The sequence below is a fragment of the Trachemys scripta genome, chromosome 2 (assembly GCF_013100865.1).
Source record: "Trachemys scripta elegans isolate TJP31775 chromosome 2, CAS_Tse_1.0, whole genome shotgun sequence".
NCBI classification, from domain to species: Eukaryota; Metazoa; Chordata; order Testudines; family Emydidae; genus Trachemys; species Trachemys scripta.
Window position 1 is genome coordinate 109,471,966 of NC_048299.1, and position 24,953 is coordinate 109,496,918.

Consider the following 24,953-nt stretch of genomic DNA (forward strand, 5'->3'; position numbering starts at 1 on the left):
CTCTTGTCCATATCTTCCACACTTCATGCCAGCCTCATTAAGTGAAACATAATTCCTAATTACATACATCATTATCGGAAGATGTGTGCAGTATCAAATAGTAGTACAATAAATTAATTACAGTAAATTCTCAATAACTTACCATAGAATGGTGCTACTGTATATTTAAGTACAGAGTCAATAGGGAGTGGATTAATCAGCAGGATTTCTGTACTATACACCAAAATGATCAGACAAGCAACGTAGAAATTGATTGTATTTTCCATATTTTATTTTCCTTTCCCCCCTCCATTTACTGTAGCACAATAAGTTAAATAAAAATATCAACCCAAATTCTGTACTGTCACATGGGCCATTGCAAAATGGGAGTAACTCCAATGAAGTAAAAGGAATTATTCCAGATTTACACCATTGAGACTAACAGCAGAACTTGGGTCGTAGAGCATACCACTAAAAGTTTGATATTTTAAGTTACTCAAACATTAAGGAGCAAGATGTTCCATAATTCTGAGGTTTTGCAGCTCTAAGAATGTTAGTTTTGGTTTGCACCACATTGCAGCCAAAAGGGGACCTGAGGAAGGGAGTTAGGGGGTGAAAGTGTGGTTTTACTCCAACTTAGAATACAAGTTGTCTTTTATGAAAGACATTAGAGGAACGTTAGCTTGAAATGTGCAAATAGTTACAAAGTAATACAGCAATTGGGGGAGGTGTTGAGAAAAATGAGGCTAATGAAAAAGCAAAGAACATGTTTGTCTTTTATTGAGATGGCAGGGGTGAAAAAGTGCTGTGTTTTGTTTTAGGATAGGAAGGAAAAATGGATTCAGTAACTGAATGGGAAGTGTGCTTATCCTGTAAAATTAACAAAACACTACTGCTTAAATTTGATTTCTGAATCCATGTTTTAGCTTTCCAAATTTCCATTGATTTTAAAAATTCCCATTTTCTGCCCTCTCTTCCTCAGCAATAGTCCACTGCACTTTTTTCTAATACTGAAAATGATTTTTTGGCCAAAGATTGAGGCCATGATTGTGGAAAAAACAGATATGAATCTTTCATATTTCGGAAACTACTATTAGTCAGTCAATCCACACTAAAAATCCTTGGGGAAAACTTTTTACATGCAAAGTCATTCATTTTCCCAAATGAATTAACTCATTTTTAGATTTCGTTATCAAAATAAATTTTCAGTGCATAATATATTGGCAAAAAAGATACAACAAATACCCATGTTCTTTTGAATTATACCAGCAGAAATGACATTTTAAGAAGCAATCTTAATAGGTTTCACTTTTATTACATTAATTGAAAGCCTTTGCCTATTATAGCAGAACTGTGATGACCACTCATAAATACCACAAAGATTGCACTGTTTTTTCCCAGGATAAAGAACTACTAAGGAGCAGCAGTTATATCTAACCTGCCCTGCCCAGCTCTGCTCACAAAGAGGGAAACTCTTCTATGCTACACACGCTCCTGAAAGTTTACTAAATGTAAAACATGTTTATGTTTAGAGCAGGTGAGGACTAATTCCTCACTTGATAAGAGGCTGATCCTGCACTCATTGAATTCAGTGGGAGTTTAGCCATTGGATTAAATGGAGCAGGATCTAGCCCAGAAGCAGTATTTGCTGCACTGAACCAGGGCATCACTGGAATGGATATAACTCTGCTCCTCTCAATAGTACTGCAGTCCCAGGCAAACATATCACGACCATAATGCTAGGCACTGAAAGCTGGCATCACATTCCTAACCACAAATATAATTACTTCCTATCTTAAAAACAGCTCTTTCTAAAAATTTGTAATGAGAAACGAAATAAATTCATTTTAAGCCAAGAGCTTGTTTGTCAAGTTTCAGCCTACTGCAGACTTTTACAGACCCTGGCAATTGCGTGTGATACTGAAAACTATTACAACTTTAAAGGAATACTGCAATTTAACAGAAAAGTGCAATTTACCTGAAAATATGGTCACTTCATCTAGTTATATTTGGTATAATATAACATCTAATTTTTTAAAACTTTCTTTACAACAAACACTACTAATTTTTAAAAAGAAACAGAGCTACCATATTGCCCATTTGATAACAGATTGTGACACTCTGGAAGTTCTACTCTGATTATGACTGCAGAAGAAATGTTGGAGGACTGTGACTATTTTGAGGTCCATTATTTTATTAAGAATTATATAACTTTATTGAAATATAATCAACACTTACATTTTGCATTTTTTTTTTCTGGTAAAGAGAACTTACTTTAAAACAACTATAAAAATACAAATACAATTCTCATGCACTTATCTGGCAAGTGATCCAGAACACCTTTAACTTCCACAGAGTCTAATGTGAGTTGAGGGTGCTCGGCTGGCCACCAAAGCAAGTGCTTATTGATGAATTCTTTCCTAGTAGAAGTAGCAGTGAAATGGCGGCTCTCATTATGGAGATGCTAACAATGGGAGGACATTTTTAAACATCTGTTTTGAAATTTCACTTTGTAATACACATTATAGATTAATAAATATTCATCCTCTAATTCTCAATTCTCAAGGGAATAGAAATTATCTATTGCAATTTTCTGTAAATTGCAGTAACTCAGTGAAACACATAGTCAAAAAATACTCTGATAAAATAGCTCCATTCTCAGAGCTTGATTGGATTGACCACTTCCTGTATAAACAGTTTGAATTATCCTGTTCCATTTCACACCATTACTCAAAGGGAGAGTATACCACAGAAAACAAATACATGCTATATACACAGTATAACAGAAATATGTATAACAAAAAAAAGTGCCAAGGCGTTCACTGAAATTTAAACACTAGTTAAATTAAGTACCATACATTTTACAGTACGTTCCATTTATCCAGACAGTTTAAGGCTAAAATAGTTACAACCTCCACTGTAGTCAAGTTTTCCTATATTTATGAACACATACAAGTGTTAAATAGGTATAGATGTGTGATACTATTTATTGCTCTAAATGTTCTACTAGAATGCTAGATGCCCCAACTGTTGTATCAACCTGCCTTTTTCAGTCAAGTTAAAGTCCTACATCTGCAACCTATGTCACTTGAATGGTTTTCCAAACCTGTCTTTTGAGCTGCAAATAATTTTGATGACATAATGGAAAATGTGAGAGTAGAGAAAAACAAACAAGTTAACAATAGTGTCCTTGTAAAACGAAACCAATGGTCCAAAGTTGCCCACCTTTTGGAATTGTATAATGTGCTATAGTATTTAGTTAACTAAAACATGCATAACCATCCACCACAAAGACATTTCTGTATTTCTTTAGGGAGGATTGTTTTCTTTTGAAAAGAACAGCTTTGAGTGAGTGGTAAATGTGACAACCAGCAAGTAATGATTGAATAGTACCAGTCTAAACAGACTGGGCTTTAAAAAAAAGAAGAAGAAGCTGAATATGTGCTCCAAAACAAAGAGCAAACTTTTCTTCTTGCTCACAGAGCAATTATTTCTCCTATTTATTGAGAGTGATGCCTCATTCTGCCAGTGCCAAGTTCTTTGATTGTAGCTTATCCATTTCTTGACCAATACTTCCTTCAACTGTGTCACACTGGGCAAGAAAACCCTGAAAATAAAAATCACAAACAAAAGTTAAATGTGAGTATTACTGTGGAGTGATAAACTATTTCCCCAAGAATACAATTTTTTTTTAAAATGACAATGCTCCCACCATGAAGTTGGAGGTAAAGACAACTCCACAGTTTCTTCTGGGTTCAGAAATGGCCACCACTTTTGTTAGAGCTTATCAAGTAAGTGAACAGAAAATTCCCTTCATCCATTACCCAGTAGAAATCTAATACATCAGCTCAATGAGGACAGCAGAGTGCCACCAGACCAATAGTATTTAGCATCGCCAATCAGCAAGGGGTGGGGGTGGGGAAATAGGCTTGACTTATTAACCAAAAATCCCCTTTCTTGTTTTCTCATGTACAGCTTAACATATCTCAGTACTTGGCACCAATACTGCAAAGAATTCCTGTCCACTGAAAGCTGTATCAAACCAAACTAAGCAACCTTCATTAAACCTACAAATCTTACATCTCCCAAATGCTCTAGGGCACTGGTTTTCAAACTGGGGAGTGGGGGATGGGACTTCGGCCAGTTAGGTGTCTGGGCCAGGGCAGGGCAGCAATGGGGACAGCATGCAGGGAGTATCCAACGGTGGTGGCAGAGAGTACAGGCATGCCCTGGCAGCAACCTACTGCTTTCCCCCCTGCTGCCCTACCCTGGCTCAGACAGCCTGTGGCAGCGAGATGCTCTGGGCAAGGGGGTGGAATACAAGCACTGGTCTGCTTCGCACTGCCTTGGGCTCCTCAGGGGATAGAGCCTGCCAGATCCCACTGCTGCCATAGGCATGAGCCCGCCCATTCCCCCCATTGACTCACTTTCTGCCCCGATGGGCAGGAGTTGGCAGGGGAAGGAGGCCATGTTTATGTGGCTTCTTTGGAGAATGGGGGGCACAACAGTAACATGAAAAAAGCACTTCACGAACCTCTGCTCTGGGGCAAAATGAACCCCACGCCTCCAGCTGGGCAGCCATGTGCAGAAAGGGGATGAAGGGATTCCTTCCCAACTCAAAATAGTAGTTTGTTATCACCCTAAAAATTCCAGTAAGGGATACCCCAACCAGTGTATGATTCTCACCCATGACTGCAAGATCTCACATCTCAAATACCAACTGCATAGGATGTCTATTGATTGTCCATCAGAGAGCAGGTAAGAGCTGATGGTCCCTATCACAGTTCACAACTAGAATCCCATGATTCTCTGCTCTAAGACTGGGTCTCTGGCTCCAGCCCCCTGTGTACCAACCATGACTGCTCAGCAGGCCCAGCTGGGCTTTACACCTGCAAGTCTTCCTTCAGGAGCTGTAGCCAGTGGTTTGTACAATGACAGTATTGTTTAAGCTGAACAGCAGGGGCACAGCAAAACAAGAGAAAAAAAGACTGTAAAAAAATCACTTCCTTTGTTTGCAGTGCTGCTGTAGCCTTCCTGGTCCCAGGATACTAGAGAGACAAGGTTGAGTCCTGAAGAAGAGCTGTGTAGCTCGAAAGCTTGTCTCACCAACAGAAATTGGTCCGATAAAAGATATTACCTTGCCCACCTTGTCTCTCTAAAACACTGAAGCAGTCTATACGCAAGTCTAGCCCTGGAAGGCCCAACTGCATCAGACTCCCTACGCAGGGCATGTCTATGGTCCAATCTACACTTAAAACTAAAGTCAACCTTGCCTAGAAAAATTTTATGCACTGAGCAATGCAATTAGGCCAACCTATCCCCCAGTGTAGACATGGCTAGTTCAAGGGACGGATTCTTCTATCAACCTTGCTACTGCTTCTCAGAGAGATGGATTCCTTGCATGGATGGAAAAAACCCCTTCCATGGATGTAAGATATTACAGCAGCTCAGCTGCAGCTGTACTGCTTCAGTGCAGATGTACCCCATGTGACCTGCTCCTAGCAAACAGACCCTGTCAACAACTCCCTCCCAGCCACAAATGTCACGTTCCCCCACCAGAAACCCTGTGTCTTAGGTTCCACTGTGTTTACAACTTGTGATTCCCCTTCACTTTTCTTGACAAACTGGTCCATTGAGCTGCAGGGGACAGGGGTGTCAGTCAGAGGTGGGCAGTCCAAGCAAATGGGTCTAGTATTGTGCTTCAAATGGATAAGTGGGTGGTTATTTGAAGCTATTGTTCTCTTTCCTGCATACATACACCTCTACCCCGACATAATGCGACCCGATATAACACGAATTCGGATATAACGCGGTAAAACAGCGCTTCGGTGGGGGCGCACTTTGGCGAATCAAAGCAAGTTCGATCTAACGCGGTTTCACCTATAACACGGTAAGATTTTTTTGGCTCCCGGGGACAGCGTTATATCAGGGTAGAGGTGTACAACCAACACCTGCTTCAATTAAGCCCTTGTAATCAAATAGCAAACCACATTACAGCAGCAAAACATGTAACTTTCATGAATTACATAGCAGCTGCACATCCCTCACGGTCCCCAAAGGCAGTCTTATATCCCCCACTATAGGGGAAGGGAGTTAACAGAGGGAGACTGGCAGCCTTAAAACTCACCTGTTCTAAAGAAATAGACTGCTATTAACACCACAGAGAACCACTGTTCTGGTGGAAGATATAATCCTCTTCCTAGGACCCTCTTTGAGGCAGAGTTTCATATTTACCATTATTGTAATATAGCTATTTAAATACTGTAACATAGTTGAATGCACACAATATAGCATGTATCACAGCATGTTAATTTTATGTATTTAAAACTTTAACAGGATCAATCAGCACTTGGGTGCCTCACATCAATAAAGCTAGTTGCTAACAAATGCATTCTTCTATAAACTTTACAGAACTCCCTGTTATTAAATTAATGGACCACACAGGGTAACAGGCCAAATCAAACAGCTGCTGTCCATTTTATACCTCAAACTGAAACTCTTACACCACTGGGAGGATCAGGTGCCAGAGAGGTTTGTGGGCACCACTGAGAACACTACTATTCTAGTGGATGTGGAACATGAAAACTTGTCTGCCTTGTAGATAAAATCGGTAGTTCCCTTAGTTTCACTATAGTTGTATCAGGCTTAATTGACTAATTTTAGCAATTAAAGTGGAAACTTACTTTTTTAATGTTATATTATTTATATTACAGTAGCAATCAGAGACTCCAATAAAATTGGGAACCAATTGTGCTAGGCCTGTATAAGCACATGGATAGTCCTGATCTCTGCTCGAGAGCCTACAACCTTAGGCCCTGATCCTGCAACTCGAAGCACATGTGATATCCCCGTGCCTGCACAAAGCCCCACTGCCTTCAGTGGGGCTCTGCATGAGCAATGGGGTATGTTTGCATGGAACAGCTTTCAGGATTGAGGCCTAAGTAAGAGCTTCCTCTATAAGATATAAAACTCTTTTCTTAATTTATCACGTTTTATTAAGAGTGACCTGCCAGAAGTTTTTAATGCCATATACATAATGCATGCTGATTCATTAACAGAAGCTTTTAGTATTCCCACTTGCTGAATTGTAACTGCTCTAATTCCAGCGTTACCAGAGAAGCAGGTTGCTGGCTCAGATATGGCCCACAGAAGGCATGGTCTACTGCCCTTGCAGGTGGAGACCCTATATCAGCACTAGTAGGACTACAGAATATTTATTTATTTAGACAGAATTAAGTTTCCCTATCAGTCTGTTTCATCCATCTGTTGTGTGCTAAGTTTTTACATTCTTTAGGGCCAGGACTGTCTTTTTAAGTCATGTCTGTACAATACCTACCAGAATGGGACTCCAATCTGCGATTGGTGCTACTGCAATACAATTAAAAACAGCAGCAGCGTCACCGCCTACCTAAGGGTGCCATTCTCTTTTTTTCTGGAGGGGTTAAGATTCTAGTATCAAGTAAGAGAACTCCACTATGTTTTCATATTGAAATAATAGTCATCTGGGAATAATGGTCTAAGCAACACACAATAGGAACAAAAAAAAGTATTTTACCCAGCATATTTCTTCTCTAACACAGATTTCACTCTTGAGATAAAGGTGCTCAGTTTATAGCAAAGTAAATATTATATAAAAGAAAAAAACCACAAATATCCTAACTCTGTCTCATACAAATTGATGGGGAACTCTGCCTCCTCCCCTTTTTCACCTGTCTACCAAGGTGCTATTTTTATGGCATACATGTCTGTCTGCAATTTCATTACTCCACCCCATACAGATGCAGGAGAGTTAAAGTGAGAATGTTTTTCCTTGCTGGTAATCAAACAGATTCCACGTCACCATACAGCCATGGGCACTAACCACTAGTGTAATTTGTAAATGTTTGACAACAACATAAACTATGTAACTCCATCCCTTTTTGTGTCAGTTTATAAAATGTTGGTGTGTTACTGCTCTTAGAGATGCTTGATAACCCACCCCTCCAAGAGATCAGCCAAAGCCTAAAAATCCAAGGGATCTCCTGCGATGTAACCCTGGGCCTTTTATTTTAGCAGATCAACTGCTGCTGTGCAAGTGCTCAACATTTATTTAATGCAAGACTCACCTGAACTTTTTTCACCAACCCCTTCTTTTTCAGTTTGCAATCACTGAAATTCTCTGGTAGATTCTGCAGTAAATAAATGAACAATTTGATATTGGTTCATCTAGAAATCAATATACAAAACATAAGGAAAAAGCTGTACATAATATATAAAGTATTCAGTTACACAGTGGAATCCTTTTAACAGGCATGCACGTCTACTTAAACTGGGATTCAAAGGAATCCATTTCCAAAAGTCTAAATAACGAAGGTTCAGTGGCACAGTTAGTCCATTTAAAGCTACATGCCTGGTCTTCTCTGAAGCTTATTTACAGGAATTAATGAATGTAAATTGGTGTTTTCTGGCGTAAGTTTCCTGTTGGGCATCCCTTTGTTCATTTATATTGCTTCAGCTTCCCTGCTCATGACATTTGCTACATTAGTTGAGTTTGTGTGTTTGTTTTAACAAGTTTTAAATGCTTTGTACTTTTGAGGTGGGCCATTAAACAGGGCTTTTATTGACAATAATGTGGTACAGTTTTGGACAAAGTTAAGTAACAGGAAAAACTGATACAGCTGTAGGTAAATAACAATCACATATATAGTTATAAGAAGATAGGACCTGAGTCTGAGATGTGCTAAGCAACCAGGCCTCCCCTTTGGACCTGCAGGTGCTTAGGCTTTCTAAATAGTAGGCCACAAGAAGAGGGGAGGAACAATCCTTTCTTTTATCCCTAGCCTAATGGACAATCTCTTAAACTGTGTTTTCATTTACTATAGGAGTTGAAAAATATACCAGAGACCTACAAGCCAGAGGCCATTATAAAAAAAGTTGGGTTGGGGCACCAGTGAAGTCTAGGGTTAACTCTTGGGTCAGGGACTGTGCCTTCTTTTGTCTTAGTGCAGTGCTTAGCACGCTATGAATGTTACTAGAAACAACAACACCCAGACTCCACACATATATCTCTGCAGGGAGAGAGGAGGGCTGTGTTCCTGGGATCCGTTCTGAGGTTCCTTCCTTAGCATCAGCCTCTTGCTCAATACATGTCTGAAATTTGAAATCCCCTTCACTCCCACTCACCCTGGCTGATGGAGGGGTAAGTTCTCTTTCCCACATATCACCCTAAGACAGTGGTCCCCAACATGGTGCCCTCGAGCGCCATGGCATCTATGTGTGCCCGCATACTGGCCGGCAGACAAGCATCCGCCGAAATGCCGCCGAGAAGTGGCAACGTCAAGAGGTGCCGACGCCAAAATGCCGCTGATTTTCGGCGGCGACGCCTCTTGACGTTGCTGCTTCTCGGCGGCATTTCAGCATATACTTGTCCGCCGGCCACGGTCCTCGGTGGCTTGTCGTCCAGCGCCCGCCAGACAAAAAAGATTGGGGACCACTGCCCTAAAAGATCCTAACTGTTTAAGTGGAAGTTGTTTCTGCTACTAATTCCTAGTCTTCAGACTTGGGGGTGGGAGGGCTTCTACCTCTTTAGCTTCAATAACTGCTCAGGCTTTCCCAATCTGCAGTAGTGTAAAGCTGATATAATTCTTGTCAATTTTCAGTGCTGCCCACAGGGCTCAGAATAGCATCAATGTTAATTTCTCTCAGACGGTAAGGAAAACTATGAGCAGTAGCAAAGGCACCACAGAGGTCCATCTGCAGACTCAGGAAGACAGCACAGCAGCAGTTCACATTTGGAAAGTCCTTTTGCAACCATCAGGATAGACACTTTTTTTTGTTAAACGAAAGCTTAAATTGTTTAGAAATTGATGATCCCCACTACCAGCACCAAACAGAATTTCTCCTACTTGCCTCTAAAAAGTTAATTTTTTCAAGTCCTGTCATAACACAATCCATAAATCCTTCATAACTCCCTCCTTCAACGCCTAATATGGAGTGATAAACCATACAATTGTTAAAAAACATATGCATTCATTCCATGAATGAACACTGGTTCCAAGTGTCTAATCTCTCTCACTATAATATACCTTACATCTAATCGGTTGGTTTTATTCGCCTAACATGGCCTCAGTTCCTTCAGATTTACAGCACAGGGCAGATTCAGGAGCAACTCTACCAGTAATCGAAGAGATTCCACATAATCATACAGCCATGGGCACCAACCACTAGCATAATTTGTAAATATTTGATAACATAAACTATGTAACTCCATCCAAGAAGCAATTCTTGGAGGTCAAACACATATTCAACCAATCAACCAAGAGCCACATTATGACATGGCAACCCACTGTATGTCCACCTTCCAACGTTTGACTTTTCAAATGCTTATCATTTTAGGTGTCACACCGATCTTTTGTAATAGCTAATGTGTAAGTTTTATTCACCAAGATTTTCTTTTAAAGCAATTAATGACATATTCCGCAGTACAATGTATTGCAATGAGCCCTTATTCATTGCAACTCCCTTAATGTGCATCTTTCTATTTCAATGAGGCAGGCTTATTAAGGGGAGTCTACTTTATGGTTTTCTTTCACAAACTGTATGTATTGAGGACATTATGAAACAATGAAAAAAAAATTAAAACTCCAACATGTTCAAACACCAATGCTAAAACCAAAAATAAATACCTTCAAAATAACTGTTAAATAAAAAACAAAGCCTTTGGAATAAATTATATAACTGCCACTTACGAGACGTTAAAGTTTTCTTTTTATTATAAGAAATTCAGAGCAACGTTTTCTAGTGGATTTATTTTGTGTTAGGAAATTTTGCAACTCTACTGAAAGAGAGCGCACGTACTCTTCCATCAGATTTTCTATAATGAAATACCATTTTAGTAATAAAAATACCCTAGTGAGGGTATGAAAGAGACATGAGTCAGGGTGTTCAGTACCAAACCAATTTTATCCCCAAATTACTACAAATTATAATCTGGAGAAACGGAGATCAGGTAAAACTAATTATTAATTGTTTCTCAAATTCAGGGATGTGATCCTACTATTTGACACAGAGGTTCTTACTGTGCCCTGGGGATGCCATGACTTAGACAAGCAAAATAATTTAAAGATTTTAATAATTTTACAAAGAAAAAGAAAAACAGGAAATAAGACAACATGTCAGTTCCTTTACCAGGTCTTCTTGTGTCTGAAGACTGGCAGAGAGCTTCCAATACAGATCACATTTTCTACAAGAGGGAGACCTTTGTTTTGCCCAGGGAAGTGTTTTTTTACAGTCTGAAAATTATTCTCAAAAGTAATTATCTATAATACTTAGAACAGACTTGACAGTTTATTGATGGGGAAGGAAAGTTTGTTTAAAGGTAGCTGATTCCTGTTTGGTTTATCATTGATAAATTAAAACAGGAATTAGCAAAATGTCCATTTATAAAACTATGAATTTTGGTAACTGGAGGAGAACTTTAAATCAATTAAAGGAGCCACTCAGAGAGCATACATTTAAAGTCTTAGGCCCCAGTTCTGTAACTGCATTCACACAGACAAATCCTTGTGCTTGTATAAAGGCCCACTGATATCTCAACAGGGTTCCATGCAGGAGTGAAATTAGAGCTCTTTGTGTCGTAACTCACCAACTTGCTTAAAGAAAGGTTTTCAGGTAGATTAATGAAGAGTAAGAATTGTAAATTGAAATTAAATCCCAGAGTCTCTCTGTTTTACCTTAGTCAGTTTACGTCTCCTCTCCAGGAATACGTTGTCCAACTATTCAGGGTTTAACAGATGAAGCTGGTATTAAACCTTAAGTCACAATAACATTTCAATATTTAATTAAAATCAAGCTGAATAGTAAAGTTAACCTAACCCTAGTCAGTGCTTATGCAAGACTCTCTCACCAAGTGAACTTTGAGCTTTGGTGGTGGCATTTCTTGCAGAGCAGTGCTTGGACTAAAAAATGCTTTCTACTGCATAATTTATTCCAATACTGTGCAGTGAGCTTCTTCTGTGTGTTCTGTTGTTTCTTTGTCTCCGTCTCATTTTCCTCTCTTCTCCTAAACTGCATTAATTTCAGCAATTTATTCCCTTTTGTTCTTCAGAGGTCTTGGTCCCAATAATAATCTCAACAATCTTTTCACAGACTTCAATAGGCAATGGATCAGGTCCAGAGTTCAATGCAAGTGGAGAACACACCGCTTAGAGTTGGGCTGGATTCAGAGAGCAGGGTTTATATCAGTTCATGCAGGTGTAGTCAGTTAATACCTATTTACTAATTGCTGGTCAAATTTATATTCATGACTATCTGTCTTGGGAGTGACAGGTCTTGGAATCATGTGGAAATGTTATTTTTATGTTTTTCTTACAATTTCATTCTCTACATTAGCATTTCTGTTCCTCAAATGCTTAAAAAGAACTTGAAAATCTTATAAATGAGTATAAGCATAGATGGTCGATAATAAAGAATTTTTGCTACTTAAATATAATACCTTTAAGGTTTATAGTACTGAAGTGTGTGGCTTCTTCTTTAACAATTCCTCCATAGTCTTATTGTGCCATTAAGTTTGGTGAGTAAGTTGCATAAGCACACCACATCGTTAAATCCCAATTTTAATAATTATGCAGATATTTTAGCAGCTTCTTAAATACCAAACAAAGAAAATAATAATAATCAACTATAGTATAAATAGGGAGATTTTTTGAAGGCACAAATGGCAGGTAGGTGCCTAACTCCCATTAAAGACAAGGGTGCCTACCTGCTATTTGTACTTTTGAAACTCTCCCACAAAATCTTTGGTTTTATGTTTATTATTTACATTAAGACACCAAGGAATGCTTACAAAGTAAATATTTGCAATTAAGAAAAATAAGAAATTTATAAAGCTTCAGAAATAAACTTGCATCATTCTAAGCACTGAGGGACAAAACAAGGTTTCACCTTGACTTGAAATGTCTGTGCTCCTAGTAAATTGTAATACATCTAACAAATGTTTCCTAACTGTAATATTAAATATATTTTTTTAACCTTTGGTGTATTTGCCAAAGTAATCAGTATTTAATATGAACATATCTGGAATTTGTATCAAGTGAAAAGTGCAGCATGGGTTAAAAATCAAGGGGAGGGAGGAAAGACTCATTTTTATTACCTTAAAGCAAATAAATATGGTGCTTGCTACATATAAATCACTCTTTCCCCTAACTTGTTATTTTCTTGATCAAATTCATTTCTTTTAAGAGTGTAAATTTGCTTTAATATTTTCTGTCTTCTTAAGATAAGAACTGTGTCCTCACTATAGCTGGTATGTCCACCCTGGAGAAAAATGTCTTCCATGCATCTTACATGAACCATTTTCAGGGGAGACATTTGTGTTTATTTTGCCTTTTAAACAGGTCAAGGACATCAGTAACCAATTATGAATTTGCACTTAAAATTTTATAGCAAAGGTGGGTAAGATATAGGATTGCATATATCACTTAAAACTCATGACAGGTGAAATTAGGCTAACTGCTCTTTGCGGCAGGGGCTATCTTTTTGTTTAGTTTATACTGTGTTTAAAAAAAATGGGGTCCTAGTTCATGGCTGGGACTCGTTAGGCACTATTAGAATACAAATAATGAACAACAACAACAAGGATGTAAATTGTAATTGATCACTTTTTTCTTTTCAACTGATCATTTTAACTTTGACTACTTAACCTTCACAGTAGGCAGAAGTCTTCAAAAACCAGACACTTCAATACTTCCTATAAATCACCAACTTTGTAAAACTGCTAAAATCTTATAGCCCTAACTGAAGCTGAAAGCTCCCTGTCTGACATGCTGCACATAATATTTTGTATTAGAGACAAGGGAAGTTTTCTACTTTGGCCATGAAGTGAGAATGAATTTCCAAAGTAGTAGCTAAAAGTAGTTTTAGCAAAGAGCAGAAGAATGTATTTTGCTGACTACTCAGAAGTTCGAAGGACAGACTAAATGCATTCCATGTGGTCACATTTTATTTTAGTTATTGACCTCTCACTGAAATTAGGGACCCATACTAGAAACCTTTGTTCTCTGACATTAGTTTTGCCAATCCAGGATGTAAATTTTTAGCCAGGTAGCAGGCTAAAAAAATGGAAGGTAGCTTTTTTGTTTGGCGTTGGCATTTACTGTGTAACTCTAGTTCTTTTATATTAAAATATGAAAGTTGGGGATTAGATGGCTCAAGATATACAGTCATTTATTCACCTCTAAATCAGATTAAAATCCAATCCTGGCTAGCAGTGAACAAAAATTGACACTGTCTGACAGCTGTTCCATGTCCTACATGAATTAAATTTGTGATTTCAGCCTTGTTCCTAAAGCACAAGTGTCATCAGGACAAATGACATCCTTGATGGCAATCTCAGAAGAAGCTACAGTTTGACTGGTTTTGGAGAGTAACTACCTTTACACTCCTCGGTCTGGCCATTGCAGGGTAGGCTTGAAATGCTCTGCTTAGACTGAAGTGATGAAAGGTGGCAGGAAGATTATTTAACATATCAACTATTTTTGAAAGAAAGCATACAGAGACAAAGAAATGGTGTAAATTGAGTTTGAACTAAAAACTGTTGATTAGGGGACAGAATTAGTACAGTAATAGACCAAAATCTACTTAAAACAGAAGTTAGTGTCTATATATAGACCATCAGAAATATGCTTTGATGCCAATTTATCTGGACAAGCACTTGGCATCTTACTTAGCATGGCAGTGAGCTATGAACATGGCACAAAAGCATGACAGCAGCAATATCAACTCATTGACCAACTTAATTACAGTCATTGTCATCATTGCCACTAGATACTGAGACCCAGGGGATGTGAAATCTGCCACCTAAAACTGATTCCCTGTTTTACCAAACAAGGATATTAGATATCATTTGAGAGATTGTCAAGCAAGGTTTTTCCCCTGTGAAAGATTCTACACTTAAAAGAAATAAAAGGGATAAAGGAATCTGTAAAAAAATGATGATTTGTTTTTTAAGTTTTAAATGTTTTAGCTGTTACAGAAAGAAATTAGTGTATTTAATAACGTTAAAATCATTTTGTGGTGTACTACAAATTAAACTATGCCCTTGGTAACAAAACCTCAACATTTACATTTCTGTTAAAGTTGTGGCAGTACAAAAGCAATAAATAAGGTCACCTAAAAATCAGTTTCCTAAAAATCCTATTCACTTCTCACAACAGACACATGCTGGCAGAGTTTGGGTGGGGGCCAAATTAAAGCACCTCTTTAAAGTGGATTCTCTTTCCTAGGCTTTACACCAGCAACTCATTATTACAAAGAGACTAAGGCCCTGATCCTGCAATTGAATCAACACAGGCAGAGAACCCTAGACTCATGTGGAGCCCTGGTGAAATGGATGGGGCTCTGTGCGAGTATAAGAGCCCACCCTGTGCAAATTCATCTGCTGGATTCAGGCCTAAGGAATTACTATTGCAAAACACACTATAGGTGACAATAGGTATGGTATGCAACACAGTTATATGAGGGAAAGGAACTCTTTCAGATAGCGTGATCCAGTGGATAAGGTACTGGACTGGGACTTAAGAGACCTGTGTTCAATTCTCAGCTCAGCCACAGTATAGCCCTGGACAAGTCACTTAGTCTAGCCTGTATTTCACTTCCCCATCTGTAAGGGAGAAGGTATACTACTTCCTACCTTACAGGGGTGTTGTGAGGATAAAATCAATAATGGGTGTGTGACACTCCGATACAACAACAATGTGGGCTATGCAAGTACCTTGATATATTCCAAAGAAATCAGTCCAGTCCTCAGTTTGCAAATGTCTTAAATACAAAAATTATAAATCCACGTTTGACTAACCAGAAGGCTCACCATTGTTTGTGCCTCCCCTACCACCAAAACAAGCATTACAAGGAGAGTGTCTTCCTGGTTTTTGTCGGACTCTTAATGTTACTGTAACATATTTTAATTTAACAGGCTTTGGCAGTACAAATGAAAAAGGGTAAAACTTGAGTAAAGGATATCCATTTCATGTGGACATAACAGGCTGCAGCCCAATATGACGCTCTTCTGTATTATGGGGATGCATACATAGGCATTAGTGTCACCATTTAGAAATCGGAGCTGCCATGGACACCAAAATGAAGAGGTCATTGAAGACATACAGGAAAAAGAACTGGATACTGAAGAAAAAGGGAGCAAACCAATTAACTTATTTTTCAAAAAAAACCAAAATTAATTTTTTGTTAGTATTTAAAAATATCATACCAGAGAACAAACTGTTCTTTAAAAAAGGCAACAAACCAAAAGCTTGTTTTAAGGAATATACAACCCCTTTGTATGACTATTTACTCACAATGGCATCTATCTGTTCCAGGATCTTCATGAACTGCTCAGCAGTTCCTTTTATCCTCTTGTCCAGGTGGTTAAGAGCTTCAGCTTGAAGATCTTTTGCTAGAAAGCCCTGTATGAAAAGAAAAACAATTATTTTATATTCCAAAGAACATACATGCTGCTATTTAAATATGAATTAAATAAATTCTGGTGCAAAAATTTTCATTTAGATGTTTGAACGATTTTATCATTAGAGGGAAAAGAAGCTTTCAAGGAGAGTGACCCTTTTTAAAATAAAAGGGAAAGCAGAAGGCCCAAAATGCAGGCTACCTTTCATTCTCCCTTATACCTCTTTCAAACACTAATGTAGTTCTATATATGTCCTCCCAAATAAACATCACACATCAAAACAAGTGAATCAATATAATGACCGTAAACTTTAACAACAGCATAGCTACCACAGCTTTTATGAAGCAAGTGGTCTGACCAAATATTAGTTTGGTTATTAATTTTTCCCCCATGCAGTGCAGGAAGCCACTTGATTCCCAGAATTGTTGACAGAAATCATGCCACTAAATCCACACACCACTTTGACAATTAACTCATTAGTGTTCTCATTATTTTGCCAACTTTTGCCCAAACTACAGGAATGGGGCCCTACCAAATTGGTCACTTTCACATTTCAGCTGTTTACATCTGAAAGTTCACAGTGTTGTAACTATGGAGGTCCCAACCCAGCAGGGGGAGACACTCAGAGGTGGGTCTGATCTCCCCACATCCCGCATCTCACCCCCCACCTCACCCCCCACGCTGCCATGCAAGAGAAGGACAAGTTCTGTCCCTCCGCAGCTGGCAGGGACTTGCAGCTAAAACCGCCCCAGCTGGGGAGCTCCCAGCAGCAAGGGAGAGATCAGATTTCACGGGGAAGAGTTTATTTCATGCTCCGTAACACATTTTTCATGGCCGTGAAATTGGTATGGCTGTATACATGAGCCACGAGTTAAAGATATTTTAGAAATCCCCAGAACTTTTTTGTAAGATTCCTGAAGATTCCTGTGTCTATCTTTGTCTTTGTAGCAGGATCCGACTTCTACTATGTGCTTGTACAGTTCCTAGCACAATAGGCTCCCAAACTCAGTTAGGGTCTGTAGGACTTTTACAATAAAAATAACCTGATGCCACTACTTAAAAAAATTGCAATTAATTTCAACAAAAATTAAGACCACTTAATAACCGCTTTCCTTAAAATCCTGAAAAATCTGAACGGCAGACTTCCTGGTTTCTGTGCCAGTGAATGACATCACAAGCAGTTTAAACAGATGTCAGAAAGAATCAATAATTTCTGCATCTATATTTTCATTCCCTCTCTTCATGGTACTTGTGATATCACTCAGTGGCAAAGGAATCAGAAAAACTGTGTGAAAGGAAAACATTACAGAAGAGCTAAGTATTATTATGGCTCATACATCTCTGGATCTAAAGAACATAATCTGCTTAAAATACAGTACTAATTACTCTTTCCAATAGCTACATATTTTTCTCTCTTTTGGAAACACAGAAATAAGTTTAACATTTAGAAAAACTTCTGTAGGTCACCTGTGGAGCTAAGAGGTGAAAAACCAAAACATCACTGAAAAGACAAACCACATTACATGGTAGTTGCTTCTGAAGTAAGGAGAGTATACTATATAAATATATGAGGTGTAAGGATAAGAAAATAATTTACCTTTTGGATGCCTGTGAACTCTTTATTAATTTCCTCCAATTTGTTGGCAATTTGTTCCACTGACTTCTCAAAATCTTTTAATTTCTTTAATTCTGCCTCTTCCTCTGGACTATTCTGTGTAGTTTTCAAAAAATGACAAAATAAAACATTTACATTGAAATCAATCAGGTCACAAACCTATCTGAGGCTAGGTCTACACTACCCGCCTGAATCGGCGGGTAGAAATCGATCTCTCGGGGATCGAATTATCGCGTCTCATCGGGACGCGACAATCGATCCCCGAATCGACGCTCTTGCTCCACCAGCGGAGGTGGGAGTAAGCGCCGTCGACGGGGAGCCGCGGAGGTCGATTTTGCCGCCATCCTCACAGCGGGGTAAGTCGGCTCCGATAGGTCGAATTCAGCTACGCTATTCGCGTAGCTGAATTTGCGTATATTAAATCGACCCCGCCCTGTAGTGAAGACCTGCCCTGAGTTAAATGATAATGGGATAACATTTAACATAAAAACTAATGCTTTCATCATCTCTTATTGTCATATGTTCAGCATCATCAATTTGCCAACTTTCAGTATTCAATCAAATAAGCTCTCTCAGTTTATAATGCTCAATTATGAATATACTCACTATTGCAATGGATATATTGCTCATAAAAACAGTAAAAGACTAATGTGAAGGGAAAGGACCAAATAATGTATAGTTTTTATTAATATTATTGCCTCATAATAAAGCTTAACTTCCTTACTGTCAACAATTTTCCTGCCCGCTGCTGGTGACATCAGCAAAGCCAGCTGCCACTTCATTGTTAGGGATATGATTTTGTCATGGTAAAATTATGCATAATTCACAGCACAGACACCGTAAAAAATAGATAATTCATGCTGTGGTCATGGCATCCATGTGAACCATGCAGCCATGCATTACCAGTTCATTAGATCGCTTTGCTCTTGTCCTCTTAGAAACATGGCTAGATTAAAGCAAATTAACAAATGGTTAATGAGCAACTGCTAATCAAAGCAAACTAACAAGCTGTTAAAGTGCAGCAGCAGGGACCATATAAATGGAAAAATTCATGGGTTCCATGACACTGGTGACCACTGTGACATAATCATATCCCTATTCACTGTAAATGGTTGACAGCAGAGTCAATACCGACAGCTAGTTTTGTACACAACGTCCCTGAACAATAAGGGCAGAAAAGAGCAGAAATGCAGAAGAGATTCAGGAATGTTGGTAGGATGACAAATTAGGCAGGGACTCTCCATATGATTAGGGCCCTACCAAATTCACGGCCATGAAAAATGCATCACAGACAGTGAAATCTGGTTTTCCTGCATGAAATCTGGCCTTTTGTGTGCTTTCACACTATGCAGATTACACAGAGGAAACCAGCATTTCTCAAATTGGGGGTCCTCACCCAAAAGGGAGTTGCAGGGGCATCGCAAGGTTATTCTGGGGGGGCTGTGGTATTGCCACCTTTACTTCTGCACTGCCTTCAGAGCTGGGTGGCCAGAGAGTGGTGGCTGTTGGCTGGATGCCAAACTTTGAAGGCAGTGCCCCACCAGCAGCAACATAGAAGTAAGGGTGGTAATATCATACCATGCCATCCTTACTTCTGCGCTGCTGCCTTCAAAGCTGGGAGGCTGGAGAATGGCAACTGCTGACTGAGGGCCCAGCTCTGCAGGCAGCAGCACAGAAGTAAGGGTAGCAGTATTGCAACCTCCCCCACCACACACACACACAAATGTTGCGACTGCCCCACAACTCCTTTTTGGGCCAGGACCCCTACAATTACCCACCATGAAATTTCAGATTTAAATGGCTGAAATCATGAAATTTACTATTTTTTAAATCCTATGACCATGAAATTGACCAAAACGGACATGCATTTGGTAGTGCCCTACATATGATGCACCTTCAAAAAATGAACAGGGTGCATAGAGTTATTAGTTGTAGGACAAGAGAATGAAGAACTGTGTGTACAGCCAGATGCACACACAGAGTGCACCCTTAAATAGGTAAGTACACAGTACACTTGTTTCACTTTCATTACACGGACACTCATTTTGAGCAGATTCACCATAAGCAGTGATTAAGCTCTTGAACAGGAATATCAACAGATATAAGGATAACAAAGGAAGGGTAATCGATCTATTGGGGATCGATTTATCGCATTTCATTGAGATGCGATAAATCGATCCCCGAACGCACTCCCCATCGACTCCGGAACTCCACCAGAGCGAGAGGCAGAAGCGGAGTCGACAGGGGAGCCGCGGCCGTTGATCCTGCACAGTGAGGACCTAAGGTAAATCGATCTAAGATACATCGACTTCAGCTACGTTATTCTCGTAGCTGAAGTTGCGTATCTTAGATCGATTCCCCTCCCCCAGTGTAGACCAGCCCAAAGAGACGTCACGAGGTGACATATACCCTTTTCCCAATCAGCATGACTTTACAACCATTTTTAACTCCAAGTGCTGATAATGGCTGTTCCATTTCCTTCAGGGACTTTCCTAGGGAAAAAGGAAAATTATTCTTTTATTAATTACAAGCCATCTTAAAAACAAGAAGTAGTGCTTCTAACTTAGCTTTAGGGTATGAAATCCAAAATGCTTTGTTGTTTCATAAATGAATATTTAATACTGTGCAGTAAGTGCTTTTGAAATAAACTATTCATTTTGAATAAAAATGTCCAACATTTTAGCATGTTTTTTTAAAGAAACTGAGTCAAATTGTGTACACGTCAAGCTGAATTAGATTAAAAGTACCATAGCAAATGAAGTAGAGAAAATATTTCTTTTGTTTTCCAGGGATTTCCATTTACACTATCAAATTTACAAAATAAATATTCATTAAGCTTGTCATTTTTTGCCACTGGTTATTTTTCAGTATTTTGGATGATCCGTTTACCCACCCCTTCCCATGAGTCACACTGGCTCACAGCTGATGGACTTGGTAAAGAGACTGAAAGCAGCAGGAACAATTCTTGGGTTTCATTTTAAACTAGTAAATCTGAAACTGACTTTAACCCTGATTTCCTGGTAAAAGCCTACTCAAATAAAATCCAGACGTCTTATAATTAATTACGCTTCCATCCCATCCCATCTCATCCATCCATCTGTCAAAATACTGTAGTAAGGACTGACAAGAGACTTTAAAGTTATATGATTAATATAATGAATACTGAAGAGATAGGTAAACTAATCCCCATCTGAATTAGAATTGGTATTTAATGTTAAATCTAGGATACCTGCAAGAAACATTTTTAAATATTAGCTACCTTTGCATATCAGTTTTTGAAAAGGAACTGGAACCCCAGTGACTTGTTCAATAAGCAGAGCCATGTCTTGTAGTGTTGGTTCACTGTCTTCCTGATGAGAAGCAATCTGAACAGTATGTTTTTCATTACCTGAAAAAAAGACAACCCACAATTAAGTTTAACCTTCATTAGAAAACATGAGGCTGAATGAATCTAATATTTAATTTTAATAATCTTGAAAGGCAACGTTCACTGGAATCACAAATACCGGTCTACAGCCTTAACTTCATGAAGTTTTGTATAGGAATTTTCTCCATTTTTTTTAAATGACCATAGGCTGTGCAAGTGAGGAGCCCTGCTCCTGCTAACAGGAAGAGGTCCACAGGAGCGGAGGTAAGGGGGGGGGGGGGCAAGGAACGTGCCTTTGTTCTACAGGCCAAAAGTCTCCAGCTAAATATTGTTATAATATAATATAATATAATAATAATAATATATGGAGATATACCTATCTCATAGAACTAGAAGGGACCTTGAAAGGTCATTGAGTCCAGCCCCCTGCCTTCACTAGCAGGACCAAGTACTGATTTTGCCCCAAATCCCTAAATGGCCCCCTCAAGGACTGAACTCACAACCCTGGGTTTAGCAGGCCAATGCTCAAACCACTGAGCTATCCCTCCCACCCCGCCTTGTTCCCAGCCACCATCCCCCAGAAGAGAGCCTTGATGGTTCAGACTTCCTAGGGTCTACAAAAAAGGAGTCATAGCCATCAGAACCTCAGTAGTCTTTAGGATCATGGCTACTGTTCTTCAGATGTTAGGAGGAGCACAGGAATATAATCATAAATTCACTGTGAATGGGAGTAGGCTGCAGTGGAGAGAAGTGACTAGGTGAAATAGCTCCTGGGTTAAAACTGGGACCATTGCTTGTCAATTTGTTTACTAATGACCTAAAGTACAACTGCCCCTGTGGAGTCGCAACATTTACTGATGATTCTCAAATTGTTCATACCTTAAATGGTAGTTATCTTAAAAAAAAATATCAAATACTAGGAAATTAGATCTAGGCAATGCCTCGTGGATTTTAAGCTGGACAAATACAAAGTGATGCATCAGGATCGAAAAATCGGAAGATAATTTATACACTATGTTGTATACCTCTTTTCTACTTTATCCCATCAGCTTCTCACTCCTATCTATGTGCTTGTGTGCGCACACACCTTCATACATACCTTCTGTCACTCCCTCACATTAGCTTTTACCAGGCACCTAACAGCCAGAGGACTAAACCTGATAGTCATAGTTAAGGCTACGAATTAGACATGGGTATTTGTAGTGACCTGTCCATGACTTATACCATAAATATCCCTGACTAAATCTTAGCAGAGGGAGGGGGGACACTGCTGGGGGGAGGGCTACTGCTGGGTGGGGGTGTCCCAGGGGGCCTGTGCTCAGGGGGCCTGCTGCTCCAGGGGGGTGCCCTGGGGCCAGTGGCATGAGCTGCCGGACGCTGCCGAGTAGTAGCTGCTCTAACCACCCCCCCGCTGCTTCTATGGCCACCCTGGGACCACTGCCAGGGGCTGCTGAGCAGCGGCTGCTCCGGCCAAGACAACTGCTCAGGTGGTCCCCAGGGCCAATCGCATCAACTGCTGCTTGGGTGGTCCCTGGGGCCAGCTGCCCGGGACCACTCCAGCAGCAGCTGGTGTGGCTGGCTGCGGGGCCGCTTCAGCAATGCGGCAATCCCTGGGGCCCTCAGCAGCCACACTGGCTGCTGCAGAAGTCACAGAGGTCTGGAAAGTCACAGAATCCCTGACTTCCGCAACCTCCGTGAAAGACACGAAGCCCTAGCCATAGTCCAGTGTGAAGTATGGGGGAGATCCCATTATCCAGGGGTAAAGCCCAGGTAAGAAGCCAACTCCCTACTTCCCAGCTGCTGGGAAAAGGAAGAGTGCTTGTCTGGAATTCCATCCTGGTGACTCTGTCTTTTATATCAGTCTCTGTTTTCTTGTTTCACGCCTGCACCTCCTGGCTGTTGGGAGGGTAGGGAGTCTCTGTTTCGGCACCATTTCCTCAGTCTCCTGGCTGTTGTGAATAGGATCTTTCCTACAAAATAGCTCTACTGCCAGCCTCTGCTGTTATCCCTCCCTAGCAGCACCAGAGTGAAATTATGCGCAGCAGCTGAAGCACTAAAACTGTTGAGCTGCAGATGCAGACTGCATTCAGTTCTTGTTCAGAATGTTATCTTTGCATCCATACGGGATGCATAATTAAAAAAAAGGGCGCTTCAGTTCTGTAGAAGTTGGTGGCACGTGCCCACAAAAAAGCTCCCTAATCCCCAAGTGAATGGATTTTTCAAGCCTCTCATAAATAACTATCTGAATTAACTTACAAGAGAAAAACAAGGACAAATGATGGGTTTTTTGTTTGTTTGTTTTGGTATCTTTAGTTCTGGGCAGCTGAAATTAATAGAAGTTTCCCATTACTGCAGGAGTGTTGAATATTTTGATCTTTCTGCTCTTGGAGGCAGAAGAATCCACTGTGACAGAATTCTGAAGGAAAAGGGTTGGTTATTTGAACAATGTTGTTTCAGGATATATGTGGGATTAAAAACCTAACCACAGTAACACTGACCTATCTGATTTGGTGTTAAAATGGAATTTCTCTCTAGAAAATAGTCACAGAGAAACAAGGTGTTTAATATCTTTGAATTTCTTACAAGCAGGATGCGTAGCATCACCTATTAATAAGACTACCTGACACTTCCCATTATAAAAGACCCTTTATTCAGTTGCTTATAACTTTGCCACACTTTAACCATTTGGGCTAAAGTTTTCCATGCCAAATGTCTGCTTCAGGATGAGGATTTTTTTTTTTTTTTTTTTTTTTTTTTTTTATTTCAACCAGAACAGTTCAGCCACTTCTGAGATGAGGCTAGGAAAAAAAAAAAAAACATTGTTTTGTCCATCTCTTAAAAATATGGCGACCTCGTTAGAGCAGGAACTTGAAATCTGGCAGGGGATGGCCTTTGTGGTAGGGATGCGTCTTTTGTAAATCCACCCAAATTTTGCCAATTTATAACCCTCTGAAAAATCATAACTCACATGGACTCTGTAGACTTATTGATTTTAGCAGCTGAATTCTCTGACGATTCCATCTGCAGTGAGCATGCTCCAGCTCAGGGCTGATCAGGACTTTCTCTGCAGCTGCAGCTCTGGACTGTTGTGCCAGGTCCAGGCACCTGATCTGAGAGCAGGGAGCCCCTGTATCTTGTGCTCTCAATAACCCCTCTGTGCGGCCCAGGCAAAGGGGAGAAGAAAGCTGCCTGATTCAAATAGATAGGGAACAAGAGCCAGACCAATGGGATACGTGTGTAGCGGGGAATAGCTTGGGACAAAGAACCTGAGGGGGTCAGGGCAGAAACTGGGACTGGAGGATGGGGACTGCAGGGGGGAGAAGGAAGAGGGAAACATGGAAGACATAGGTCTGTCTGTAACTGGAAGCTGAGGGCACAGACTAGGACTGAAACTAGCTGGGCAACGAGAATGGGACTGGGAGCCTGTCATAAATATAAATGGAAGGGTAACAACCTTCCCGTATACAGTACTATAAAATCCTTCCTGGCCAGAGGCACAAAATCCTTTTACCTGTAAAGGGTTAAGAAGCTCCGGTAACCTAGCTGGCACCTGACTA

At 39.9% G+C, this 24,953-nt stretch overlaps 1 protein-coding gene across 2 annotated transcripts in view; it reads right to left on the reverse strand.

Annotated features, from left to right (window-relative positions):
- Positions 1-249: 249 nt before the first annotated feature.
- BAG1 (BAG cochaperone 1) overlaps positions 250-24,953 on the reverse strand; it is a 34,501-nt gene continuing 9,797 nt past the window's right edge. Inside the window, exons 2-8 of one of the 2 annotated variants that reach the window (XM_034761391.1) lie at positions 21,289-21,417; positions 20,439-20,521; positions 18,012-18,125; positions 16,308-16,415; positions 11,691-11,732; positions 8,085-8,147; positions 250-3,586 (exon numbers count right to left, since the gene is read on the reverse strand). In XM_034761391.1, coding sequence (XP_034617282.1) covers positions 3,497-3,586; positions 8,085-8,147; positions 11,691-11,732; positions 16,308-16,415; positions 18,012-18,125; positions 20,439-20,521; positions 21,289-21,417 — 629 coding nt within the window. In that variant the 3' untranslated portion in view covers positions 250-3,496. The remainder of the gene's footprint in view (positions 3,587-8,084; positions 8,148-11,690; positions 11,733-16,307; positions 16,416-18,011; positions 18,126-20,438; positions 20,522-21,288; positions 21,418-24,953) is intronic. The other variant, XM_034761392.1, reaches the window with a different exon arrangement.